Source organism: Melospiza georgiana, chromosome 21, assembly GCF_028018845.1.
Source record: "Melospiza georgiana isolate bMelGeo1 chromosome 21, bMelGeo1.pri, whole genome shotgun sequence".
In the NCBI taxonomy this organism is placed as follows: Eukaryota; Metazoa; Chordata; class Aves; order Passeriformes; family Passerellidae; genus Melospiza; species Melospiza georgiana.
This window is the reverse complement of record NC_080450.1, coordinates 105,244-130,403: the sequence shown is the minus strand read 5'-3', so window position 1 is coordinate 130,403 and position 25,160 is coordinate 105,244. Positions and strand designations below refer to the sequence as shown.

General features: G+C 39.6%; 1 protein-coding gene across 2 annotated transcripts; it reads right to left on the bottom strand.

The window, feature by feature from the left end:
* Positions 1 to 948: 948 nt before the first annotated feature.
* CSNK1D (casein kinase 1 delta) lies at positions 949 to 21,789 on the bottom strand. Of its 2 annotated transcripts, XM_058038646.1 has the most exons (10): positions 21,489 to 21,652; positions 18,499 to 18,609; positions 16,706 to 16,854; positions 15,999 to 16,227; positions 15,435 to 15,605; positions 13,850 to 13,998; positions 13,107 to 13,278; positions 12,667 to 12,806; positions 6,189 to 6,255; positions 949 to 4,356 (listed from the first exon to the last, which is right to left on the bottom strand). In XM_058038646.1, the coding sequence occupies exons 1-9, from the start codon at positions 21,562 to 21,564 to the stop codon at positions 6,223 to 6,225; spliced, it is 1,230 nt and encodes a 409-aa protein (XP_057894629.1). In that variant the 5' UTR covers positions 21,565 to 21,652; the 3' UTR covers positions 949 to 4,356; positions 6,189 to 6,222. The 2 variants fall into 2 exon arrangements, with proteins under 2 accessions (XP_057894629.1, XP_057894630.1); XM_058038647.1 differs by lacking the exon at positions 6,189 to 6,255 and having other exon boundaries at positions 21,489 to 21,789.
* Positions 21,790 to 25,160: the final 3,371 nt, after the last annotated feature.

Genomic DNA, 25,160 nt, shown 5'->3' with positions numbered 1-25,160 from the left:
AGCAAAAGACCTTCTGAGTCTTGTTGAAAAACGTGCCTTAAGATCGATTGATGACGTGTCAGACAAACAAAATACAATTTTTTTGGCCGTGAGAGCAGAGAAACATTTGCTCTTTGGGGTCATCTAAGAAAAAGACCCGTGCATGACCTCAAATTACCCTGGTTTATCCTTTCCTTAAGAATTAAGGGAAATACCAGAAGCTGTGTCCTGCCTTAGTGCCTGCAACGCTTGCAGGTCCGAACCAAGCTGAGGACCGTAACTGAACAATTTTTTTTTTCTTGTAGTGCTCAGGACTAAGTATTTTCTTTTTAGTGTATAATGTACCAAATGAATTCTTGTTCCACATCCCATCCCAAACATCCTGGATTGGTCACGGTAAAGACACTGTAGACTAGGGCTTAATAATTTAAGATGATCTGCGACATTTTCCCCTTTTTCATATTTCTCTTTGTCCATTAGGCATACATATATATCTCAGACCTATACCTTAAGCATTTTGAATCAAGAACTGCCCAAAATGTGATTAACAAAGAACATTTTAGGCATATTTTTGTAGATTCTGTATGTACAGTTCTCCGCTCATTTTCTACTATCCCTCTGCCTGAAGCATATAATGGTTTTGACAGAAGAACCAAACCATACTAGTCTTAATAATATTAAGCAAGGAAAAAAACCCACCAACATCTAAGAAGTTGTAAAGTGTTAATACTGTGCAAATATCTGCTGAAAAGGTCGGTATGATTTGGCTGTGAAACAGATTCTTACTGAAGACCAGGCCTCTGAGCACTCTCCTTGCACAAAAGTATTGAACAATACACATAGTCTATACCAATTCAGGTTCAGACAGTCACTTAAATCTACACATATGCATGTAAAATCAATACCTGTCACTTGAATGAATCAAAGGGAAACATACTGTTTTTAATAACAAAATACCGCATTCTTTCACAGTAAAACCTTTTTATTATTGACCTAACTCATCCAGTGAATTTTAGAAGCTGCTGTAGGATTAAGTTCATGATGGATTACACTTGCTCACAATCTCAAAGCTTAAATTTTGATTTCTGAACAGATGGCCCAGCACAATTAAAAAAACAGTAGCATTGTTTGTTTTAATTTGGTATTTTGTACACAAAGTGCACCTCTTGTAAAGCAAAAGTCAAAGAACAAAATCAACACCTTTTTACTTAATTATTTTAAAAGAGAAACTAAATATTTTTGAAATCAACATGTATGCTCCTCTAGCCAATGCTATACTCAAGGGTCTGGGACATGAGGAAACAAAGATAAGTAGTTATGCTCATAACATTTTTCCTACTGGAAACTATGACTTCATCAACATGCCTTCCTCCAAAGAGTACTTTGAATATTTTCATGAAGCTAACATGGAATACATGGACTCAAATGTTTTCTCTTAATAGCTCTCTTAAAGCAGAGGATTTATTTTCTTTTTTTTTTTTAAAGTACTTGTACCACAAAAACTCAAGGACTCTGTAACCACTCAAGATTATGTAAAACAGCGGCACAGGTGGTATTTTCCATATAAAAGCATATACACAATTTTAAGTGAAAACCATGAGAAGAAATTAAAATATCCTTCCAACTTCTAAAGGTCTGAAAATAAGAAAATACAGAGGGTTCCTGAAGGTGCGCCTACCCTCACGTTATAATAGACTTTTGAGAATCACATAGCAAAATCTGGAATTTTATTATACAGGGCACCACTGTGAGTACAGCTCACTATTTTTCTTGCCTTTATCTTAGCTACCATAACTGATCTAATCTCAATTCCCCTACTAGACTTTCTTATCAATACCCTGCATTACTTGATACGCAAAAGCTTTTGTACAAAATTAAAAACTTCTGGAAAAAAAAGAAGTATCCAAACAAGAACATTTACCTTTAAATTGGCAAAAAGGTATGCTTTCTGTGAGCAAAGTAATTAATGCTTTCTCTTTCTTCCTGTACACCCCAGGATCATAACTACCAAACTCTTTCACTGAAAGTTTTGCTACCAAGACAGTATCTTCAAATGTTTGCAACTGACAATATTCTTTGCAAGTACAGAAATCCCTTGAAAAAAAGAAAAAAGAAGAGAGAAATGAGAAAAGAGAAGAAAAAAAGGAAGAAAAGAGAAAAAAGAAAAGAGTTGCATCAGGTAAATGGTGAAGATTCATTGCAAGTCAGTAAGTTACACCAAGAAGAACAGAAGTTATTATGAATGTATTTACACAACTGTTAAGTTACACAAATACAGTGGTAGTACAAATGAAGTGCTTTGAGATACTGGTTTGTACACAGGTTTATACAGACAGTCCAACTATTTTCTGCATGATGGAATTTAGCTATTATGAGGACAAAAACTGCCCACAAGTGAGTACAATTCTAGAAATCTGCAGTCAACTTTTAAGTATAGTACAGCAATCTAATGGTCCAGATACATAGGAAATAAAAAGGCTGTTTTTTTCAGTCCCTCAAACACTACACTATTAACCACAGGTATTTACAAGAAAAGCACAGTGAAGTGTAAAACTGCTCAAATGGTAGTGCACATGCCTAAAATACCGAAGTCTATCGTAACTGAGGAAATAACTCTCTTATGCAAACTTACCAATCAATCAAATTCTTGCACTTTTCCACTATACTCTCCCCAAACACACATTTCCCCAGTCTGACCCAGAGTACACACAAGCAAATAGCTAATGTTATGAAAGCATCCAAAGAAGAATGATAATTCTTGTTACGGGGACTTTTGAGAGGGGCAAAAAAGAATTTGTAAACACCCAAAAAATAAAAACTACTCTTCATAAAAATCTACAGACCAATATACCTTTAAAAATTGTCTCCATTTCTCAAAATACCTAACTGTTCAAACAAAATCTCTGTACATACCTTCCAGCACAGAACTTCCCATAATTTCAGTCATAAAGAGTTCTGGTACTGTTCCAAGTACCGTAAGGACAGAACACGTACTTTTACAAGACCATTTACAGTAACAGACAGTATGAAGAATTTCCCATATTTCATAACCAACAGGAGCCAACAATACCTGCAACAACCTGAGCATGTTTAGTCATTCATGCCTAGCTAAATTACTCTGGGCATTCTCAGGTTAAATATACTTAAGAATTAAATATGATATGCATCTGAATTGTAAAAATTCTCAAGATTTTATGGCAAGAATAGGTTACTATGTTTGTGAGGGTGTTTAGTTTTTGTTTTTTTTTTGGTATAAGAATTCCTTTTTTGAGTCTTGGCATGTAACAGAAGGCCTAAATCACTGTATTTATTTATAAACATGTGGATACTGAATGAAACATGCAAATTCTCTGAAGATTCAGCAGCAATGTCTATTTTGCACTTGTAACAGTCTCCAAGCTAATCAGCCTCAGCAGAGAAGAAACAAAATTTTCTGAGTAAAAACAATGTTTGAAAGTATCCATTCACCCAAACTAAGCAGAAAGACAGAACAAGCTTTCTAATTCTAAATCCCTCAAGTGTCAGTCTTTTACTTTGTTCTTAATGTTCTTTACAAAAAAAGAAATTCATCATTACAATCTCTACTATACTTAAGACTCTCCTGCAGGGTATTTAGTTATCCTCTTCTATGAAACACAATGAGTATTAAAAAATTCATTTGTGCTACACAGAAAGTTAAATGTCCAGTGTGAATGAAGACAGCAAACAGTAAAATAAACTTCTAACAGTTTTAAAATCTTCATGAAAAAACCAACTCAGAATGGGACAATACGTGAAAGTAAACAATTTAAATAACAGCAGATGGTTTTGATTCATTTACATGTTCCCTGGCAGACTAATCTTTTAAACAAGAAATTTCAAGTCATTATCTTTAGTTCAGGTTTGTTTATACTCTACATTTTTAAATCAGACAAAAGCAAGAGTTCTTTACAGAGAAGTAAGCCAATAATTTTAGCAAAATGATACAAAAAACTTTCTTAAACCAAGTAAAAGATTTATAGTTACAGTAGAATAATAAAAAGGGAGTAAAGTCTGCCGCCTGTGGAGGGAAAACTGAAATGGCCATCCAGTAACAGGCGGTGAACTCTGTAAACCATCTTTCTTTTCCAGCCCTGTTACCACAGGGTTCTCTTAAGGTCATTGGGTTTCTGGCAAAAGCGTCCTGTAATGGCAGCTGCTGGAGTCTCTGCATGTTCCTCCAAGAGCTTTTTAGGTCACATGGAGAACTCCAATTTCCGCTCTAGTTTAGGGTATATTTGCTAGTAAAGCCATTGGTAACATGGGAGATCAGCCATGCATTATCTGCCCTCCATGGCAAAATAATTTTCACCGGTGCACAGCAGACTGGAGAACACTGGTAGTAACCCGAGCAGGAATCTACCAAAGCCAAAAAACAAGACAACATCAGCACATATCCTTCCACTTAACATACAAGTGTCTTGCAATGTACTTCTAAACTATCAACTGCCAAAATATAAGTGTGTGAATTTAAAATTCAGTGAGGAATATAATGTTTCACATCCACCTATAGCTACACAAAGTTCCCTACCATTTTCCTCTTTTATTAGAAGTTAACATGGAAAATTCACCTTTCCAGTCAGAGGGCATGTTTTGAAGAAAATTAGACAGAGCATAAACATGTGCAGAAGAACGAACCAACCAGATCAAAACACTATCAACGCACATTAATAGACTCAATGGATAATTAATTTTTTAAAAATATTAAGAAGGTAAAAAATAAATTCATTATTTTCAATAGCTTTTCTCTGTCCATGGGACACTGTGTTAAAAGATACCTCTTGTATTTCCATAGCTTGACCTACTGAAGTAAGCGTAGCATTATTTCTTACCACTTTCACCGTGAAAGTGAAAAACTATACATCTCCGCAATTTAAGAAGCAAGAAACATCTAAGTAGCTGGATCGGTATTCAGTATTCGTTTCAGTTGTGAACAACTACAAATACTAAGGCATACAGTATAGGCCAACCAATGTAGCCACATACCAGACTAGACCCGAATGTGCATGTTTCCTGCATACAGGCTTTTCAATGCAAAGCTTTAGGTTTACTTTTTTGCATTTTTTGTAACATCTATTTTTTTACTAAGATCTGATAACTGGTCTTTAAAGTGCTAAGCTGTCATTTACAGTTGGATCTTTTTAATGATATACAATGTTTGAGAAGCAGGTTGTGCAGAGTCAGCCAAGCACACAAAGCAGAAGGAGAAAACAGAAGAGAAATAGCAGGACTCTTCACCAACTAGAGATACAGGATTAATGCAAGCTTAAGCTTTATAGAGAAAGTGAGACAGCAGACAAGAGTTACACAACAATTTATTAAGGAACAGAAAAATCTCACAGCTTTTTTTTTAATATATAGCAAATCAAAGAAGCTCTTGAAATACTTAAGAAAAGTATCCCTCAGCCACTAAGGTTCAGATTCCAACTGAAAGCTGTTATTTCTCATATGAAACCTATTATTGCCAAAAGCAGAACAGACTAAAAAGCCAAAAGCTGCACACAGAAAGGCAGAGACTTCTACTGCACTGAACAGTGGAAAGGACTTGGTAATATCTAAATTCAAGTCTGCCTACCTCTGAGATGCTCATGGTCAACTATTCCTGTTAGTATGTGAACGTTTGTTTTAAATATAGATCTGAACAGATCTGAGTTTTTTAAAATGAGAGTTCATAAGGCATGGAGAAGAATATAAAACAGTGAAAAATGGACATGGCTGTAGTAGAACATTCCATTAATGAAAAGACAAGACAGAGCCTCATTTGAGCAATACTGTCAATTGAGTCTTCATACAGGTAATTTTGCTTTTATGATTCTGAAGCAGATCTGTTTTTTAATGGATGACATACTGCTGCATCAATATCCTTGGAAAGACACGTAATTCTCATACAGCTAATATTTTGACTTGGTTATTTTACTTTATTGTTGATACTTGAACAATTTTAGGGACCTTTTAAAGTCACATTATTGTCAACTCTGCTTAAAAGTCCAAGTGGAACAGCAGTAGTAACTCAGCTTTTGGAAAGACATTTGCTTTTAAGTTAGAGAAAAATCAGTGCTTCATCAAGCATCTGACCAGAAGGCACAGATACAATATGAGATCACATGAGTAGAAGAAGCAAAGTCGGATGTTTCCAAAGAGTTTTTTCCCCATCCCATACAATGTTTTGGTGTCGAATGAGAAGCACTCACCCAGTGCTGCCTTCCAACGAAAGGAGACGAGCAGCTACTTGCCATGGTGTTCGAAAGGAATGCTATTCTGAGGTAGGGGAAAAGACAGCAATTTTTAACAGTTCTACTGCCCCAATATATAAAGATGTCTTAATAAAAATCCAACCTGAACTTGCAGTAGCAACTCTATCTTTTGAGAAGCTCTGATTTCAGACTTCTATAAGACATTTCCATCATATTAAGAGGTGCGTAAAAGAAACAAATCATTAATCCTCAAAGGAAGCTGACAGGGTCAGAAGAACAACACAGAGTATGATGCCTATTAAGATGGGTGGAGAAAGATTTGTGGATACAGAAATGAAAAATGAAGAAGCACTTGAAGTATGGCACAACACTTAAGTTATTCAATGCCAGTGTTGGCTACAGTCTTTTAAAACCTTCTTCTATCAAAGAGCCATAATCAAATATTTCTTTGTGCAGCACTTCAATCTTTCCTTTCAACTACAGAGAATACCTCTATTACCAATTGGAATTTGCCACAGCTTTGACTGTTGGGTGCTGAACATGTTACATTCAAGAAAAAAAATATTAAACAACTTACTGTGTAACCATGAGCAGTCAGACTGAACCTTTCGTTGAAGGAAATGAAGACTACTCACCCATAACTAGACTCTTGAGATGATCATGCTTTCAGGATTCAGTCTGTGCACGTGGACGAGCAGAACTGATTCAAAGTAGTTTTTACCAGAATACTCATTACCTCATTTACTACCTCCTTTATTACACCTCTTAATGTTTAAAAACTTTGTGTAAAGGAGACTTAGGGAACAACTCAGTGTTCAGGAGCAGATGAATCTTTTAACAGTTGGTATGATTTTCTGTCTAACACACTGCACACAGAGCTGAAATTTAGGTTTGCTTTAAACTTGAACACACCACTTAGAAATGAATCGAGTCTCTATGCAAAGGAGGAGAGATGATCTACTTATTTTAGAAGTTGTTTCAGTAGGTAACTACTTTCACTTAGACCTCTATTTTGCCTTTCTTTACTTGTGAGTGGTTTTAATTTTATGTGATAGGTTCTTCACATATTTTCTCCTTAAACATTAATTCCTGTTAAAATCATTTGGTCTCAAACACCACACCAACTCCCTCATGACACTTTCTTAGCTTTCAGTACAAACTGAAAGAAGTAGATTTGAAACTCTTACACTGTACAATCTGTTCTCCCAATCCATCTAACTAATGACACAAAATAACATGTCCACCTCTGTTCATTACTGTATCATACATAGGAGGAAATTGTGCCTTTTCATTACGGAAACCACACTAACTTCTCCAACATTACATCTGCCTCCTTAGTCATTACTTACCACAGATACAGCTCCCCCATACAGGAAAACAGCCTCCACTTCTTCATCCTAACCAGAATTTGGAGTACTTCAGGAATACACATTTGAATGGACTGTGCTCGACCACTCAGCTCCCACTGATGTTTATCACTGTGAACTCACAACTTGCAGGTTTTCTGCTGTTGCATTCACTTCATAGAATCCAGAAAAGTACTGAATTACATGTGCCATAGAATTTACATAGTTTCATTAGAAACACTTAAATTTCACGAACCACTTCATAACACACAGCAGTACTTCAATAAATGCTTGTTACTTAGTGTTAGAAACTGCATGTCTTTTTTGAGAAGAATGACTTAGGTGCTATGCAGACACTATCTTGGATGCCGGCAATGACATCTATTTTGCTATGCTTAGCAATTACCATTTTTCCATGAGCATTAAATTTCTCTGAGAATGCCTAGTTTTCGTAATAGAACTGCAGTTCCTATTATCAAATTTCTCTGAGAATGCCTCCTTTTCCTAAGAGAACTCTGGTTCCTATTATTTGCATTCACAGCCTTAGTTTTTCAGTTTCAGTCTTATTTGATCAGAATTCAGTTTGGAAAAAAGAAAGATAAACACGTGGAGTAGTCATCTTTAAGAACTCTACTTAGAGGCTAGTAGCTTTCCTTGTCTGAATAACATCTGTACATTTCATTGTCCAGAATTTAACAAGCAGCAACCTGTCCTTTAGATAAATAGAGGTGGAGATTACAGATGCACTGTTGCATTACCAAACCAAAGCATAAAGTAAATGAAATAACAAAACTAATGTCTCAAATACTTGAGGTTTTCCTAAGAACAAGGTATACAGATAATGGAAAACTCATGGCTATAACTACTGACCTGGCTAACATCAAAGGATAAATTCTGATTACAGAAGAGCTACTTTAGTATTATGAAAACTGTAAAGAGCATAAGCTATCAACGCCTACAACTTGCACCATCCTGCCTGCAAGAGAGTGACAACTGGGAAAATGAAAAGTGAATTTTCTCTAGCAAGCTCAAGCAGTAGTGTTATAAGCTATAGTCTAAGTAAAGTGTTTCAGCCACACCACTCAAGTTGCAGAAGATGAAGGCAGGGATTGGGAAAATGAAAACCATCCACTGCGGAAGATGACTGGCTTTGGGACTGTTTAAAGAACCTGAAAATGCACAAGTCTGTGGGACCTGATGACACATGTCCATCCACAGGTTCTGAGAGATCAGGCCGAGTAAATGGCTACACCACTATCCATCATATTTGAGATGTCATGGCAGTCCAGTGTAGTTCCCTCTGACTGGAAAGGGGAAACCATAACCCCCAGTTTTATAAAGGGAAATATGTCACACCTCAGTGCCTGGCAAAGTCATGTAACAGATCTTCTTGGAAACTATGTTAAAGCACATGGAAAATAAGGAGGTGACTGGTGTTAGACAACATAGCTTCACAAAAGCTGAATTGACTCCAACAAATTTGGGGACTTTTTACAGTGTGGCTAAGCAGTGGTGGATGAGAGAAGAGCCACATGTATCACCCAGCCGAACTTGTTCAGAGCACTGGATGCTGTGTTGCATGACATCCCTGTCTCTAAACTGCAGAGACACAGATTTGACACATGGACCACTTGGTGGATAAGGAACTGGCTGGATGGTTGCACTCAAAGAATTGTGGTCAGTGAGCTCAATGTCCAAGTGGAAAACAGCGATGAGTGGTGTTTGTCCCTCAGTATTGGGACCAGCGCGGTTCAAAATCTTTGTCAGCAACATGGACAGTGGAAACAAGCGTACCCTCACCAAATGTGCTGACAACAACAAGCTGTGTGGTGCAGTCAACCGGCTGTAGGGAAAAGGATGCCATCCAAAGAGACCTTAACAAGCTTGAGAAGTGGGTCTTTGGGAGCTGCATGCAGTTCAACAAGGTCAACTGCAAGGTCCAGCATGTGGATCAGGTCAGCCTCAAGCATAAGTACAGGCTGGGTGAAGAATGGATGGATCGTAATTAGCTCTGGGGAGAAAAACTTGGGTGTGTTCATAGATTAGAAGCTCAACATGACTCAGCAATGTGCACCTGCAGCCCAGAAAGCCAACTATGTCCTGGGCTGCATCAAAAGAAAAGTGACCAGCAACTTGAGAGAGGGGATTTTTACCCTCTATTCTGCTCTTGTGAGACCCACGTGGAGTACTGTGTCCAGTTCTGGGGCCCCCAACACAAGAACAAAGCTGACAATGTTAGAATGAGTCCAGAGAAGAGCCACAAGTTGACAACAGTGCTGGAGCACCTCTCCTACAAAGACAGGCGGAGAGAGTTGGGGCTGCTTAGTCTGGAGAAGAGAAGATGAAGACTTTGGGGAGAACTGAGAGTAGCCTTGCAGTACCCAAAGGGGGCTTGCAAGAAGGCTAAAGAGGGGCTATTCTCATGGCATGTAAAAGTGCACATAGTGGCAAGACAAGGGTGAACGGCCTTAACCTGAAGGAGGGTAGATTTATTTATTAGGAAGAAATTCTTTACTATAAGGGCAGTGAGGCATTAGACCAGGTTGCCTAGATAGGTTGTGGACTCCCCATCTCAGGAAATGTTCAAGGCCAGGCTGAATGGGGTTCTGAGTAACCTGGCCTATTGGAAGGTTCTCTGCCCATGGCAGGGAGGTTGGAATGAGGTGATCTTTAAGGTCCCTTCCAATCCAGCTCATTTCCCCTGCAAATCTCTCTTTCCCTCCAAATGCAACAGGCCCATGGGAATCTGTTCAAATTATACTAGTTACACACCGTTATTTGTTCACCATGAGTAGATACCAGCAGTGGTTCACTGTCTTAAGAACTAAATGAATACAGCAGTCAATGAATTATTAGTTCTAACAAACTCAAGAGAAGATACTGACTAGGCCGCTTTTGAGACTGTAAAGAAGTCAACCAAGCAGTCCTGTACTTGGAGCAGAGTGTTAAAAAGAGCAGGTATGGAATGTGCCATTAAGCCAGATGGTACTATGGGCCCATATCACAAATTACACATCTGGATGTTTAAAGACCACTCAGAAAACAGCCCAAAGACCACTCAGAAAACCGCTCACTGCTCTCACAATGTTCACATTCTACAGGCCAGGCAGAACCAAAATGGATCTACAAGACCAACTGTATTACTCGTATTTTGAAATGTTTACAATAGTGTCACCTGCACAATGAGCGACGCGTCACAAACGTAGCAAAAACATTAAAGATGTACTTGCACCTAAAACAATCAAGGGGCATTGCTACACTTCTGTCTGTTACTGCTATAACTCATTTATGTGACTGTTAACAGAGACAAAGCATCTGAGATTTGCTCAGACTGCCAAAGATCTGGCATATACATTTTGCCACAAAACCATCTTTATATTAAAGTAAATGTTCAGGGAGAAGTCTGCATCACAGCCTCACATAATATTCAAGGTCAAAAAGGACTCCTGGAAATCACGTAGCCCAATCCCACTGCCCAAAGCACAGTCAACTAGAGCAAGACACTCAGGACAATGTCCAGTTGGGCTCCAAGTAATTTGGAAAAGGGAGACCCCACAACTTCTTTGGGCAACCTGTTACATTCCTTGCCCACCTTCATAGTAAAAAAAAAGTTTCTCTGTATGTTTAAACGGAATTTCCTGTATTTCAATTTGTGCCCGCTCTCCATAGTCCATTCACTGGATATTGCTGCAAACAGTCTGGTTGCACCTTCTTTACATTCTTCTAACAGGTATTTATGAAATTTACACGATCCATAACTATGCACAATTCTCCCCTTTGTTTTCAAACTATTTAAAAATATTTAAACGTGAGAATTTCTGGTGGCAAGAATAGCAGTTCAGTGAACAGTACAAGATGGTGAAACTTGTACCAAAGCCAGTACAGAAAACCTCACCTACACTCTATTCTTGCCCAGTCATTTCTGTTCCTGTTCATCCCTTGTGCAAGCATAAGTATCTGTCCAGCTACATGGTGAAACAAATCATTCAGCTCAAACTCCCCGCCACCCCAAATGCCACTTGGCTTTTATCACAATGGAATTGTTTCTCCAACCCACTTCACTCTCAGTCTTCGTTAGATTGGGATGTCCAGTCTGAATATCCATATCCACCCGGCCTCCATCTAAAAAACTGTTCTTTCAAGCAGTAAGATTTCATACGTAAGAACATGTACTATCCAAAAGTAATTAACTCTGCCAATTAAATGATGAAGCTAAAAGGAACCAAGTTAATTTTTTTCAATGTGCTCTGTCAACAAGGAACAAGTCCCTGGCAAAAATGATGCACTTGGAGCTCCTGCACAGTAGTGAGGCATGATGGAAAAACCCCTAGGTCACTGCAATAGTCCCCCTAACATACTGCTTTCCCAGAAATGTTGCAGAATGTCTACAGATTGGCTGATTTCCATTTTGTAAGTAAGACTGAAAGTAAATTGTACAAAGTCAAGCCACACACTGTTTGGGACAAGACTGTCAATATGCTGAGGAAGGATAGAAACACATTTAACACTGTTAGCCCTAAAAAGAAACATTCTTAGAATTTCTTTGCTAAGTCACTGTGAGCAGCAAGGATGATTTCAATGCGACTATGAATCATTATTATCCTCCTGCCATTCTCTTCAAATGAGCCTTCTGCAACATATCCAGCATCCATATATGTGGCCTCTTATGGGCTCTGAATTAAGAACACTGCACTACAACCGTGGTGTTGTAGTGCAGTGCTCTTAATTCACTATTGCACCTTCTATTCTTCACCAAATGCTTCTTGCCTTTTCTGCATCAATATTGTGTGCTCTGCTGATCCAGAAACAAGATTCACTACGGTCTCTTACTCTGCTTCTTCACTTATAACAGGTATAAGAAACTCTATGAGTCAAGGAGCTACATCCCATAGCAGTAGGTTAAAATGCTGCACCTCTAGAATTTTGCATCCTCTCATTGCTCTCAAGGTAAAAATAAAAATTTCTTTACGCCCACATTATTCAGGCTAAATGTCAAGCATTTACATGAATGAACATCACCTGCAAAAACAGTATGAAATTACATCAATTACCTGATAAGTTCTTTTGGCAAATTAACTTTATCAAATCACCCTCATTTTTTCCAATACACAGATTTATTTTTTTTTTACCTGCGAAGTTGACATGCGAGAGGTATCTTGTCGGCCTGTTAAATCAGACGAGGAGATATTGACTGGGGCACCACGATGCAATCTCATACTCACTTTCCTTTCCCGTTCCATACCGGATACTGGCCGAGGAGAGGTGTTGGCTGTGAGAAAAACGGTATGAGATTCTCATAATGAGAAATGCCATGTTAACACAGTCACTGTAAAAATTACACTCTTACTGTTTGCACACAAAAATTCCACATAACCAAACGAGGAATCAAGGCTGTTCAACATTTCATAGAAATACAAGTATCAATTGCCAGGGAAGGAGCATATGTAAATACCTTCAATCTACTAAAAATCAAGGGAGAAAAAACCAAACCAAAAGGCCAAACTCTGCCCAGACACAAACTGCCAATTAGTCTACAAGAAAGCACTTACCCAGCTACTTGCTTACTCACCAGCATGTGAAGTTGGGGTAAGGGGAGTAGGAGGAGCTACATCTTGTGTTCCTCTTATCCTGCCAGAAGCAGTAGAGGGTAATCCACGTACAGCTGGATTTCGTGTATGTCTTAATCTTTCCTCTCGTTCCCGTCTTTCACGTTCAGCATCTTCAGCTGCTCTGCTTGCACCCTAGGGGCCAAGAGTAGTGAACAACTTTGGGGATTACTCTTTACAACTGTATGTTTATAAAAGTACTGAAAAAGAAGTACTGGACAATGTGTGAACTGAAGTTTGAGAAGGCACCAGCTGCTTTGGTAAAATTTCTTGAGAACTGCCGTAAATTGTGTTCATACAGCTGCTCGGACAGTCTTCAAAATGTTAATGTACACGTGTACTGTTACGGCAGCTGGACACCTCCTCAAATGTTGCAAACGACCTTTGATAAAGATCAAAGTGGGAGAAAGTAGTAATTCCACAACCTAGCCTGGTGACTGCCCTAAAAGATCTAAGAAGCCTTCCACATTAAAAGCTTTGTAACTGTAATTTAGTTGTCATCCAAGCCTTATAAAATGGATCCTGTATCTCCTGCCTTTCTCCTCATTTCCTGATCTTTCTGTCTATACAGTAGAGTTGCCAAGAGGAAATATGGAAGACAATCTTACAGTATCAATTAAGGTACTCAAAACTAACAATGCAGTAACAGAACCCAACCAGAACAATTAAAAATTCCAAGTTTTAGAAAGCTGTGTGAGCTACTCACAAACTTCAGCATGTTCCAGTCAAATACATAGTCATAGGAGAATCCTTGCCGATGAAAAAGGTTTCTGAATAATTGCCTTAAATAGGAATAGTCCGGCTTGTCATCAAAACGCAAAGAACGGCAGAAATTCAAGTATGTGGCAAATTCGGCTGTAATTAAAGGAAACCTGGTTTTTATCTACAGCTTCACATTGGCTTTTTGTAATTCTGTGTCAAAAACATCTAAACCTGAAAAGCAGGGACTCTTCTTAACACAAGAAAAAGAATAATGATTTAATACTGGAAATTCACTACAGGAAACACTATCATGTCAATCCTGAAAAAGAAATTATTTTTCTATCACAGAGCGGGCAAAGATCTCATTTTTTCGACAGCACAGAGGACCCAATAACACAGTTCTTTAACCAACAGCTGGTGGGTGGGGGAGAAAAGTTTCAAAACTTTGCTTGGAACATATTGAACACAATTTATTGTGGGACATGGAACAGCATTTTCTTTGTTAAGACACAGAGATTCATGTCTGCTTTGTCTCCCAGGTAAGTCACCCCACATTTTTAATTTACAATAGTCTGAACACTTCTTTTTAAAGGGCAAGCAAAATATTACAAAGGAAAAAAAAAAGAATACTGTAGTGAATTCAGTGCACCAGAGAAAAGCAGCAGTATCAAAATAATAGCTTTTGACTTTAGGTTTTCCCAAATGAAATAACAGAACAATTTATATTAAGAAAGAAATTCTAACTAACGGCACAAGAGAATCTGATTAGTCTTCCCTGCCTGTAAACCCCAGAGAAAACATGTAATTCATGAATGTAAAGGAACATGCATGAAGCAACACTTGAAACACATAATGATGCATTTTCACACAACCCAAACAAAAACTATAGTTCTTGTCATTGTAACAAGAGGGTGAAGAGACAGAACTCTTTGTGAAATTAAAATAGTCTCTGATGACAGCCAGTGTAACTATGTTTTAAAACAAACTGAAGTATCATTTTACAATACTCAAAAATGGCTTATTGTTGTTGAGGTCTAAATAACAAACTGAGAAACAGAACTGCTCTGAGGCATGATGCTAGGATACAGCAGTGTTTCTTATGCTTCTCACAAATTCTAATCCATCAGCAGGCAAAACCAGATGAACCTGGGATGATAATTCCCAAGCAAAACAACTAAAGTAGATAAGAGATGCATCTGACTACACAATCCAATTCATCCAAGAAACAGTACCCACACAGACAGAGAAAAAGGCAGTTTGTTAAAATGCTATTTGTCTGTTGCCAATTATCCAGCCAACAGGCGCACAAAAATTACATCACAAATCAGGGTACCATGCTACCCTTCCTCCTGAGGGCACTTAACAGTTGAGACAAGGGATCCCTAGAAATGCTCTATGAACACAAAAGATCTGTCTTCAGCATAGTATTTTTACCACACATGTGGTAAAATCATGGGGAGATAAGTAAGGGGAAGAGGAGAAGGAGAGAGACAGATGGTGAAAAAGAGTAGTAGAATTTAACATAAGGAAAGGAGATGTACCACTAAAAAATGAACACATAGTCCTAGTGTCACAGAAGAGTAACTTACAAGGATATCCTTTACACAAAACCTCAATGGGTGTAGACATTTTCTTTTCACTGATACGTTCGTATTTCTGCCTCTTTGTTGCTGCTTTCAGTCCCTGCCAGGGGAGGGAGCCCAGGTTAAAATACATCAGTACATAGCCCAAGGACTCCAAGTCATCTCTGCGAGATTGCTCTACAACAGCATAAAAAAGTGAACTCATTAGGTTTCATTTTCTACTGGCAAAACAAAAGTCTGTGCAACAAGATTGTTATAAAAACCCTTACAAAAACAAGAGAGAGCTGAGTGTTACTATGCCCATGACCAACTCATTCAGTAAAAGAAAAGCCTTTTATCCTTACAGTTATTTTTAAAAAGTGCTAATTCCCAAGCATTACAAACTCAGACTGAACAGACTAATATAGACTGAATCCCACTTAATAAAGATATACAAGGCCATGCATGCTGTAGTCTTAGTGTCAAAAATAGGGACTGTCTCCTATGCCTCCACAAAGCAACATCGACTTGCACTAAGATTACATGCATCGACACTCTTGAAGCTTCTATTTATTGCCTTCCCCAGCTCACCAATTCCAAGATGAGTGTTGATGGATGCATAACGGGCAGTTCCCGTTAAGTTTTTATTTTCACGATATGGAATATGTTGATGAGTTCGAGCATCCCGATACTTCTTTGCTAGTCCAAAGTCTATTATGTAGACAAGATTGCCTTTCTTCCCCAGGCCCATTAAGAAGTTATCTGGCTTCACATCTCGGTGGATGAAGTTCTTAGAGTGAATATATTCAATTCGACTAATCTAAATACAGAACCACAAAAAAACCACCATTGTCAAGAGACTAAGCACACATCTTTTTCTGACAAAAACACTAGAAATGGTGTCTAAATAATGAAAGAGGCCACTCCCCTTTCTATTGTAAAATGTAAGGGAATTAAAAAGAACAATTTAGAAGACAACAGACAAACCTTTCCAGCTCTTTGCCCGTGTGTATTTTACAAAACCAGGACAATCTGTTTCCAAAAACTTTCTAGGGGAAATTTCTTAGTCTTTAAGCAGTGCAACACCCGGTTTGCAAACAGTGCAGTTTCAGTTTTTAAAGAACTGGTAATCACTTTTCATGGGATAGTTTGGATTTACAAAAACAGAGCTACTTTTGATTTTTTTCTCTATTAATACAGCCTATTCAGCTCTAAATTTTAGAAATAAAATGAATATGATCAAAAAAATTCAATATCCCAACATATTTCACTCCCAAGGTAACAAAGTCATTTCCTACCATTTGGTCAGCAAGTAATAGGACTGTCTTGAGACTAAATTTCCTTGAACAAAAATTGAAGAGATCTTCAAGACTCGGTCCCAACAACTCCATCACCATAACATTGTAGTCCCCTTCAGCTCCACACCACTTAATTGTGGGAATACCCACTAGGAAAAAATAAATCATTTATTCAGTATAACATTTTGATTTATATAATTGATGCACACAAATCTTCAAGGCTCTTAATATTAATTCTGAGTGTCATTACCATGAATGTTTCCATTTACAGCAAAGCTTAATATTTTACGTTCAGACATTCCAAATTAAATGTGGGACAACTTCTAGCAGAATCTATACAAAATTCTAGCAACAGAGGTCTAAAAATAGCCTTTTTTCTTTTCCCCAGAAACCTTCTAGTCTTCATGCTTATCTTGTAACCTTAAAGTATTGAGCATCTTTGTTGGATTTGAACTCTAAGCATTTTACCAAGAGTAATATTCATGTAGTCTCTAGGATGCAATAAGGCACAAATCAGGAGTTTGAAAATAAAACCCTGACAACCCACTACGAGGAAAGCCTTAGAAATTAACTTAGTTTCAAAGCCTACAAAATCACCATGAAATATCTGTCTCCATCAAAATTTGCAATGAATTTCTGCCCTTCCTTCATATTCTTGTCTTTCCTTCAGTTTCATGGTATTTGCTGTTTGGTGAATCTCTACCAAAGTAGCATTGTTCATGAGATGCATTATTCATTCAGTTTTACAGTGTGATAATTAGCCCAAATTTATGGAGGAAGTCAGGAACCTTATTTCACAAAAAAAAAAAAAAAAAGTAGAAATGCTCAAATATTTTGAAATAAACCAGCATGTAGGTAGCCTTATTCAGATTAACTCTGACTTACTCAGAGTTAATTCTATGCATTTTGGTGTGAAATGCCGTAATTCGCTGAATTTACAGGAAGCATGATATTCTATGAAGGCTATTTCGGTTACATACAGGTGGCAACCGAATGACGAGGGAATTAAAAAGTAACTAAATGCAAATACATATTATTATCAATTTCTAGAAGTCTTATTACCCTACTTGGCATGTACTTGAGATACAGCATGGAATGCACTCTTCATGCAAAGCACATCCTCATTTGGGAAGAATTCAAGGGACTATAAAACAAACAAAACTGAACTACACCGGGTTTAGGTCCCAGTACTGCACAGGAATGCTACATTTCCAGAATTTCAAAATATATGAGCAAGTTACTGTAGCAAAGCAACACACAGTAGCTAAGAAGTTGCTGCATTCCAATTCTCCACTACCAGTGCCATTTTGTCTTTGAACTCTCCCAGCAAGGAAATATTTGTAACACAGACAAAAATAATACTAACATGTACAACAAAAAATAACCTGATTGCTAAAAGTTTAGAATTGTGCTACCATAATAAGCAAGTCAGGTGAAATGGTCCAAAGTAGCGGTTACCATCTTTCACTGATCCATGAGAATCAGAAATAAAGCACTGTTCTGGGATGAAACTTTGTTTCACATTGCACAAGGTCCTCCCACTTTAATATTTTGGGAACCATGAGAAACTTTGGAGGATCTTACTGGTTATCATGAAGCGTGATAGCCATGGATTTAGAACTGTTCCTCTACAACCCTTGCAGAACTAAAATGCTGCTCTTTATCTACCCTGCTGCCTTTCCCACCTTCTCCTTATTTCTCAAAAGAGATCCCAAACATTAACTGTCAGGTGGCAGACAGATCAAAGGTGTAAAAGCAGTAAAATCTCTGAAGAAGGAAAATAGTTTGCTTGCCTCCACCCTGCATCATTTTGTAGATTTTACTCTCGATGTGAAGCTGAGGATGTTTGGTTTTCACACATTCCAACTTTATTGCAACCTCCTCTCCGGCAGCAATATCAGTTCCTAAAACCAGAAGAATTAAAACATTGGTCAAAATATTTTTAAGATGCATTTCCTTTGCCAAGACTGAAACAAAATGAGCATCAACAAACTACTCCTCAATGGCAAACGTACAGAGATTAAGTACTTTCAGCCACGATTACCTAAAAATTCTTCTGAAACTTTACAGACACTCTCCAACAGACTAGGATTACAAGAGAAAACTATTGTATAATGAGAATCCAAAATTGCTGCTATCCCATTGGAAAAAAAAAACAAACAAACAAAAAAACCCCCAGAAAAATAACAAAACTAAATCAAGTGTATCTTCTCAGGAATGTCTTTCCACTTTCAGTTTGTGGTAAAAACGGTCAGAATTAATCTTTATGAACGTGGCAAATTGACCCGCCAATGGAAGAAGTACTAAGAATTCAAATCACCTCCTCTTATGTCTTGGAAATAGAGGCTACAATTTCCCTAGATCTCAACATAGTCCAGCTGTACCCTGACACCTCATTTTACTTGGCTGGAAGGCAGCTTATCTAGACTAAAGAATATGCAGTCTGCAAAAGCTTTCTTTTAAATCTTATTAAATTCTTGTTTTAAGAATCAAAAAAGGCTTACCTGTTCACTTTCAAAGTATGTAGGGAGAAACTGACATTCTTAAATAGAAACAGTCAAGAAAATACACACTGTCACAGCCAAGCAACTTACAAGCTATAAGAAAAAAAGGAAATAGCAAAAGGAAACATGTGACACTTCACGGACATTATCTCCGAGTCTCTCTACTTCAGGAATTTGGCCCTTTTCTGCTTTATCTCATGGTTCAGGATTATGTGAAGTACACCACCTATAGTTCGATCTGATCCCCACTTTCAAAAGCCTAACTAGAGGTTCCTCTCTAGTCTCACATGTATTCAACACCCCTGTTATCTGCATTTAAGACAAAACCTGGGGACTGGAAACAGGCAAAAATAGTCAAATCTTCATCTTCAAAGCATAAAACTGAGCTGGGAATGTACACTGAAATAATCCACAAATTCACTGAGGCCTATCAGAAAGCACGTCTACTTAAATATAAATATTGACTTCTGAAATAACTTTAGAAATTATTTTAAGACACTGGTGTCTCCTGTACAGTCTGAGCAACGGAGCAGTAAATGGAGTTTTATAAAAAACTGACCACATTTCGTTTTCACAAAAAACCACAGTGTTCAAACATCTGTTCTACCACATAATGGATAGCAAAGCAAATGGGACTCTACAAAAGGCTTCAGTTCTTGAAAGACAGTAATTTTCCCTGGAAAAATAAAGGCCACCAGGATCTTCCATTAATGTACTTCCAGGCTAGTTCCATGCCTGAGCCATGCTTCATGTAAATGGGATGACATTTCCAATAAGCCCTGAGACTAAATCCATGACAATTATATAGACATAAAAAAAACCCGTAAAACCCAGAGGATTTATTGCATAGAATTCAGTATGGCATTAATATATACACTAGCATACAGGGAACTATTACTTTCTGTGCAACTTCGCTGGTGTAAGCTGCATTCATAGAGATAAAAGTCACACATAAACGTTTATTTCCCTTGCACTTGATATTAATACTGTAATACAATCTGATTTATCTGAGCAATAGTCAAGTTTAAATTTCTCAAATCATTTAAGACTTTTCAGATTTTAACTGCTGTCTTAATTGTCCCCCAAATTCCCAGTGGAAGCTAACAAGGATTTTTGCACTAGCTTTACCACAATCTTCTATGGTCACATCTTCAATCTTCTACACATGCATTGCAGAGAGGAAGAATCACATTCTCTGACTCTAGACCACCACATGCCTTCAGTTAAATATGCGTATTTTTCATCAAGCATATGATCTGTCTTATGGATAACCAGTATTTCATTTGCTGTAAACAAGCAGCTGTAGGTAACGAATTATGTTGGAATGCCAGCTGTGCACTGCAAGATGTACGGAAAAACAACCCCCACCTGTCATACTGCATGCACTGCAAGCGTACCACATAAGCTAGCAAGTGACATTATTTTTATCTTCCACAAATATGCAGTCGATGAAACTTAACCCTTGCAAACTCCCCCTTCCCTGATTTGCTTTTCTAGGTTAACACCATTTTCAAAAGCAGAACACTTGTGTCTACCAGGCGGGACGTAATGCTCATATTTCTTTCGATTTAATCCACTTCACATGGCTTGAGAGTTTGCGAAATATGCAGAGTATTATCCGCTTTCAAAATGTTTTGCACCCGCTACCTGTGCTTGTCATAAACAGTAGCAGTAGGCTATGTTAGAGGGCTATAATAATGGATTGGCAAAGACAATTCCAATCCTTTATATTTTACAATTGCACAGCGATCACGATTAGTAACGGTCAGGAACAGGATTAGCCAAACTACCAGGATTTAAAGTTTTTTTTTACTGCAATCTATTCACTTGTACTTGTGTAATTTTTTTAGGCCTCACAGGAGAAGGAAACATCCTTCTGACAACAATTTTTCCTAGTCCACTGCAGCGATATTTAACCGTGGTATGTTTCCTTCCCGAAACGTTTTTTCGAATGCGATGGGTTGTGGCGTTTTCAGGGTTTATGCGATTTTGGGTTTTTTCATTCCTTGTTTTGAGAGGAAGCGATTTTTACCCTTATGCCCATTTTACAGACTCGAACGGTGCCCAAGGTCACTAGACAACAATGAGAAGAGGCAGCCGAGTAAACCAGAATTCCCGATTTCCGCACCATCCAAATTAGGACATGATGTCAACGAAATATTAAATTACTGCTGCTGTGTCCCTAGCCCAGGTACTTGGCCCGACCTGGCTAGGCCCTCGATGTTCTCCACACAGCCAGAAAACGGCCAGCTAAATCTACAGCGAGCCATCCTCCTTACCCAGGTAGATATCCCCGAAGGAGCCACTCCCGATCTTCCGGCCCAGCCGGTACCGGTTCCCAACCCTCAGCTCCATGGCGGCAGCTCGGCTCGTCCGCGACCCGGTTCTGTTGCTCTGCCCGGTCTGCTGGCTCTCGTTCTGATGCCTCACAGTCCTACGGTTTCGGATGCCATCGCGGCTTTGGTCTCGCCGCTCGACACTAGCGAGAGAATCAAGCCCGTCGCCGCACCTCCCGTGCAAGATGGACACGGATTCCCGACACGACCGGCGCCTCAGCCCCTCCGGCCCCCAGCCACCATACTGCTGACCTCACTTCCCTAGCGACGGGGGCGGGGCGCGCTGCCGCAGCGACGGGCACGCGGCGGGCGGGGCGCGGATGCCGTCCCAGCTCCCCCGCCCGCCGGTCTCTTGGTGCTCGGCTCGGCGGGAGTGCCTGCCCCGTCTTATCGCGCGTCCCAGCCACATGCTGGGCGGCGAATGAAGCCCACAGTCTTCCCGGTGCGTATGGCGTCGTCGTCCACGATGCCGTCAGTCACCGCAGTGGAGACTTCGGCAGCACTGCGTTCCGAGGAGTGCCCGTTTGACCGGGAAGGCGGAAGGAGGTGGGTGGGTGCAGGGACAAAGTCTGAGAAGTGACAAATTTCAGGGGAAAACCATGTCATTCTTGCTGGAGAGGAGTGTTGGGATCTCCTGTCTCTCTCTCCGGGTGAGGAAGAATTTCTCTAAGCAGACCACCGCTGAGCACTGCAGGGCCTGTATACGTAACCATGTAGTGTCTGCACGTGTGAGGCTGTGTATTTGTGAAGCCTCATACTGTAAAAGTTGTAAGACGTTAATGTCTTAAGTGACTGACAGCTGAGCCACTGGAAGTACAGAGTAAGAGAGGGAGAGAGAGACAAAGACACATCTGAACTGTCAAATTCCCACAGCAACTGTTAGTGGGAGCTGTGATGAGTCCTGGACCCATTAGTCCATGTAGGCCCCCTACATTGCAAAACACGCCTCCCAGACCCAAGCTGGTCCCAGAGCCAATTCGAGCTGCTTTGACAGTGCCAAGCACCTCCTAAAATCTGCCATCAGGAACCTAACCTGCTGAGTTTTGCTTACTGGAGAAGGGGCTGGCACTGGGGTTCAGGGGCCTGTGGCCCAGAGCAGCTTGCTGCATGCTGGAAATTCTGCATTACACAGGATGCCTCCCAGACCCAAGCTGCTACCACCGCAACATTAGGCTACTTTGTGAGTCCCAAGCACATCCTGCAAACCCTCTCCAGCTGTCACTCCATGTTAAGGGTTTTGATTGGGGGAAAAATGCATCTTTTTTAATTGCTGGAGTGATTTAAATTGAGGAGAAATTCTTTTTACAATATTTTTGGAGATTAAATTAAAGGGCAGAAGCAGTTCATTTGCCATTTTATCAGTTTCAGTGGGGGTAATTGCCCTGTTCTCTCATTTTTAGGGGTTCACTTGAAGGAAGCTCTGTCTTTTTTAGCATTTTAAGGATTTAAATATTTATTTCTGAGCAATTCTTTCTGTGCTTTTGGACCAGGTATCTCAGAGGAGGGTGAGCCTAGCATGTACTTAACCCTTACACTGCCCAGGAGGTTTTTTTTTCTTATTTTTCTTTATAATGTAGATAGCCTGAATTAGAGGTCCCAAGGAGACTTAGACTATTCATATCAGTAGTATTCTTCTCCATCCAGCTTAGTCACATGGGAAGTACTACTTAGTAGCCACTAAGGAATAATTACGTAAGTTAACAGCAAATTACCCAATTTATCTAGTTATGCTGCCTAAACAGAAAGTTTTATTTCTTACCAGTTTTCTGCCCTTTTGCTCCAAGTAGCTGTTGCAAAAAAGAAAGTGCTGTTATTTTTCTGAAGAGTTTTCTTCTATAACAAGCCCTTTACTCCCCTTGAATTCAAGACAGAGGATCCAAACAGCTACAGCTGCTCTGAGGGCTTTTATACCCAGTGGGATTTGCCCCCTCCCTTTTCCCGGGTGCCATGGGAACGAGAGGCGGGCACAATCAGGGGTACATTAACCCCAGCCTTGGCTGAGGGGCTTCATTCCCTCTCTGGGATGTGCTGGGGTGAGAGCTCTCCTCTCATTTCAGTGAAGAGGCTCTTTCAGCTCATCTCAGCTTCTTTTCAGCAGGTGTTTCTGGGCATCTAAAGCAACAGAGGCTTGGAAGATTCTGTGAAGTAAACAGCATGGAATACAGGGAGTATTTAGAGTCATGATTTTGGGTTTTGTGTTTAGGGGTGGAAAAGTGCATTTGTAATTTCTGGTTTTGTTCTTGTTTTGTTTTGTACTTTTTTTTAGGAGGAGCGCAGCTTCCAGAGATTCCTGGTTGTGTCAAGTACAACGCTTTTTTCAGCAGATTCATCATGTCACAAGAGGGATCGGCCCAGTGTCAAGGATGATGTTTGAGATTAAGGCTTCAGGTAAGTTGAGAATTGTGTCTAAGAGAGGGAGGGTGAGCAGGTATCCAGATAGGAGTTATTGTGGGCAGGGGGAGGTTTGCAGGCAGCAGGGTGAGAAAGGGTGTTTATTTGTTTATTTGAGGGCCCCCGCACACAAGGCTGTTCAGAAGCCTAGCAGAGGCATTGCCATGTCTTAGAGCACACAAGGTCATCCACTGCACTCACAGGAATGCCATTTAACTTTGCCTTTCTCTAACCCAGGTGCAACTCCTAATGAAGGCCACAGCCTTGGAATCAGGATGGAGCTGGAGCATGAAGGAGCCAGGCACACTCAGGAGAGGGCAAGTAGCTGCCTTGTTGGGATTTGGCCCACATAACTCTGAACTTGTACTTATGGTTTGGTTTTCTTTATTGTAGCTGACCGAGAAATATGGCTGCAGAGAAAACAAACTGGAGAGAACAAAAGGTGATATTGTTATCCTTATCCTGTATTAGAAACATCCACTGTGCTTTGATGCTGGTAGCTGCCAGGGGCTTGCTTGGTCTGTTTAGGGAGGTGTAGGTGTTCACTTGTAGGTTTTTTCTCTGGACAAGTCAATTCAAACTTTGCTAAGCTTATACTTGAAAATTACTCTCTAGAACAGTCCAACATGACATGCTGGATGACGTCTCCCAGAGGGACCCAAAACTGCCAGAAATTTCACAGGGAGGGGTGGGTGTAGAATACTAAAACCTGTCAAGGTTTTCATTTTTATAGGTATTGGCAAAGAAAAGGAATTTATCTCTAAATTCATTTGGAAAGAAACCCTCTCTCTATCCACTCATTTGTATACAGGAATGTAGGAAACTCTGACTAGAGATGGGTAACAGTTTTGAAAATAAAGACATAAGTTTTATCTAGGAATGAACCAATCAAGTGCCCTGAAAGTATAAGAACAGCAGCAGGGAATAGGAAGGGTTCTCTGGCAGCTTTTGCCTCAGTTCTCTGCCTGCCCCCAATGTTCGTCGTAGTCCCGGCCTGAGCTCGGCGGCACTGCTGCCGCCTTGTAGTCAGAGAGCGGTACTGCCGCCCCCTAACCCAGTGCCAGTTTTCCTTCCAGTTGTAAAACTGCAAACATCGCAGTATTCCTCTGACACCAGCGGTTCTAGGAAGTAGAGGTGTAGGTGGCCTTGGCCTCCCACAGGTCCTCATGTCAACTTACTCTGAAACATTAGAGTGGAAGTTATTCTATCTCATGAACAGAGGTA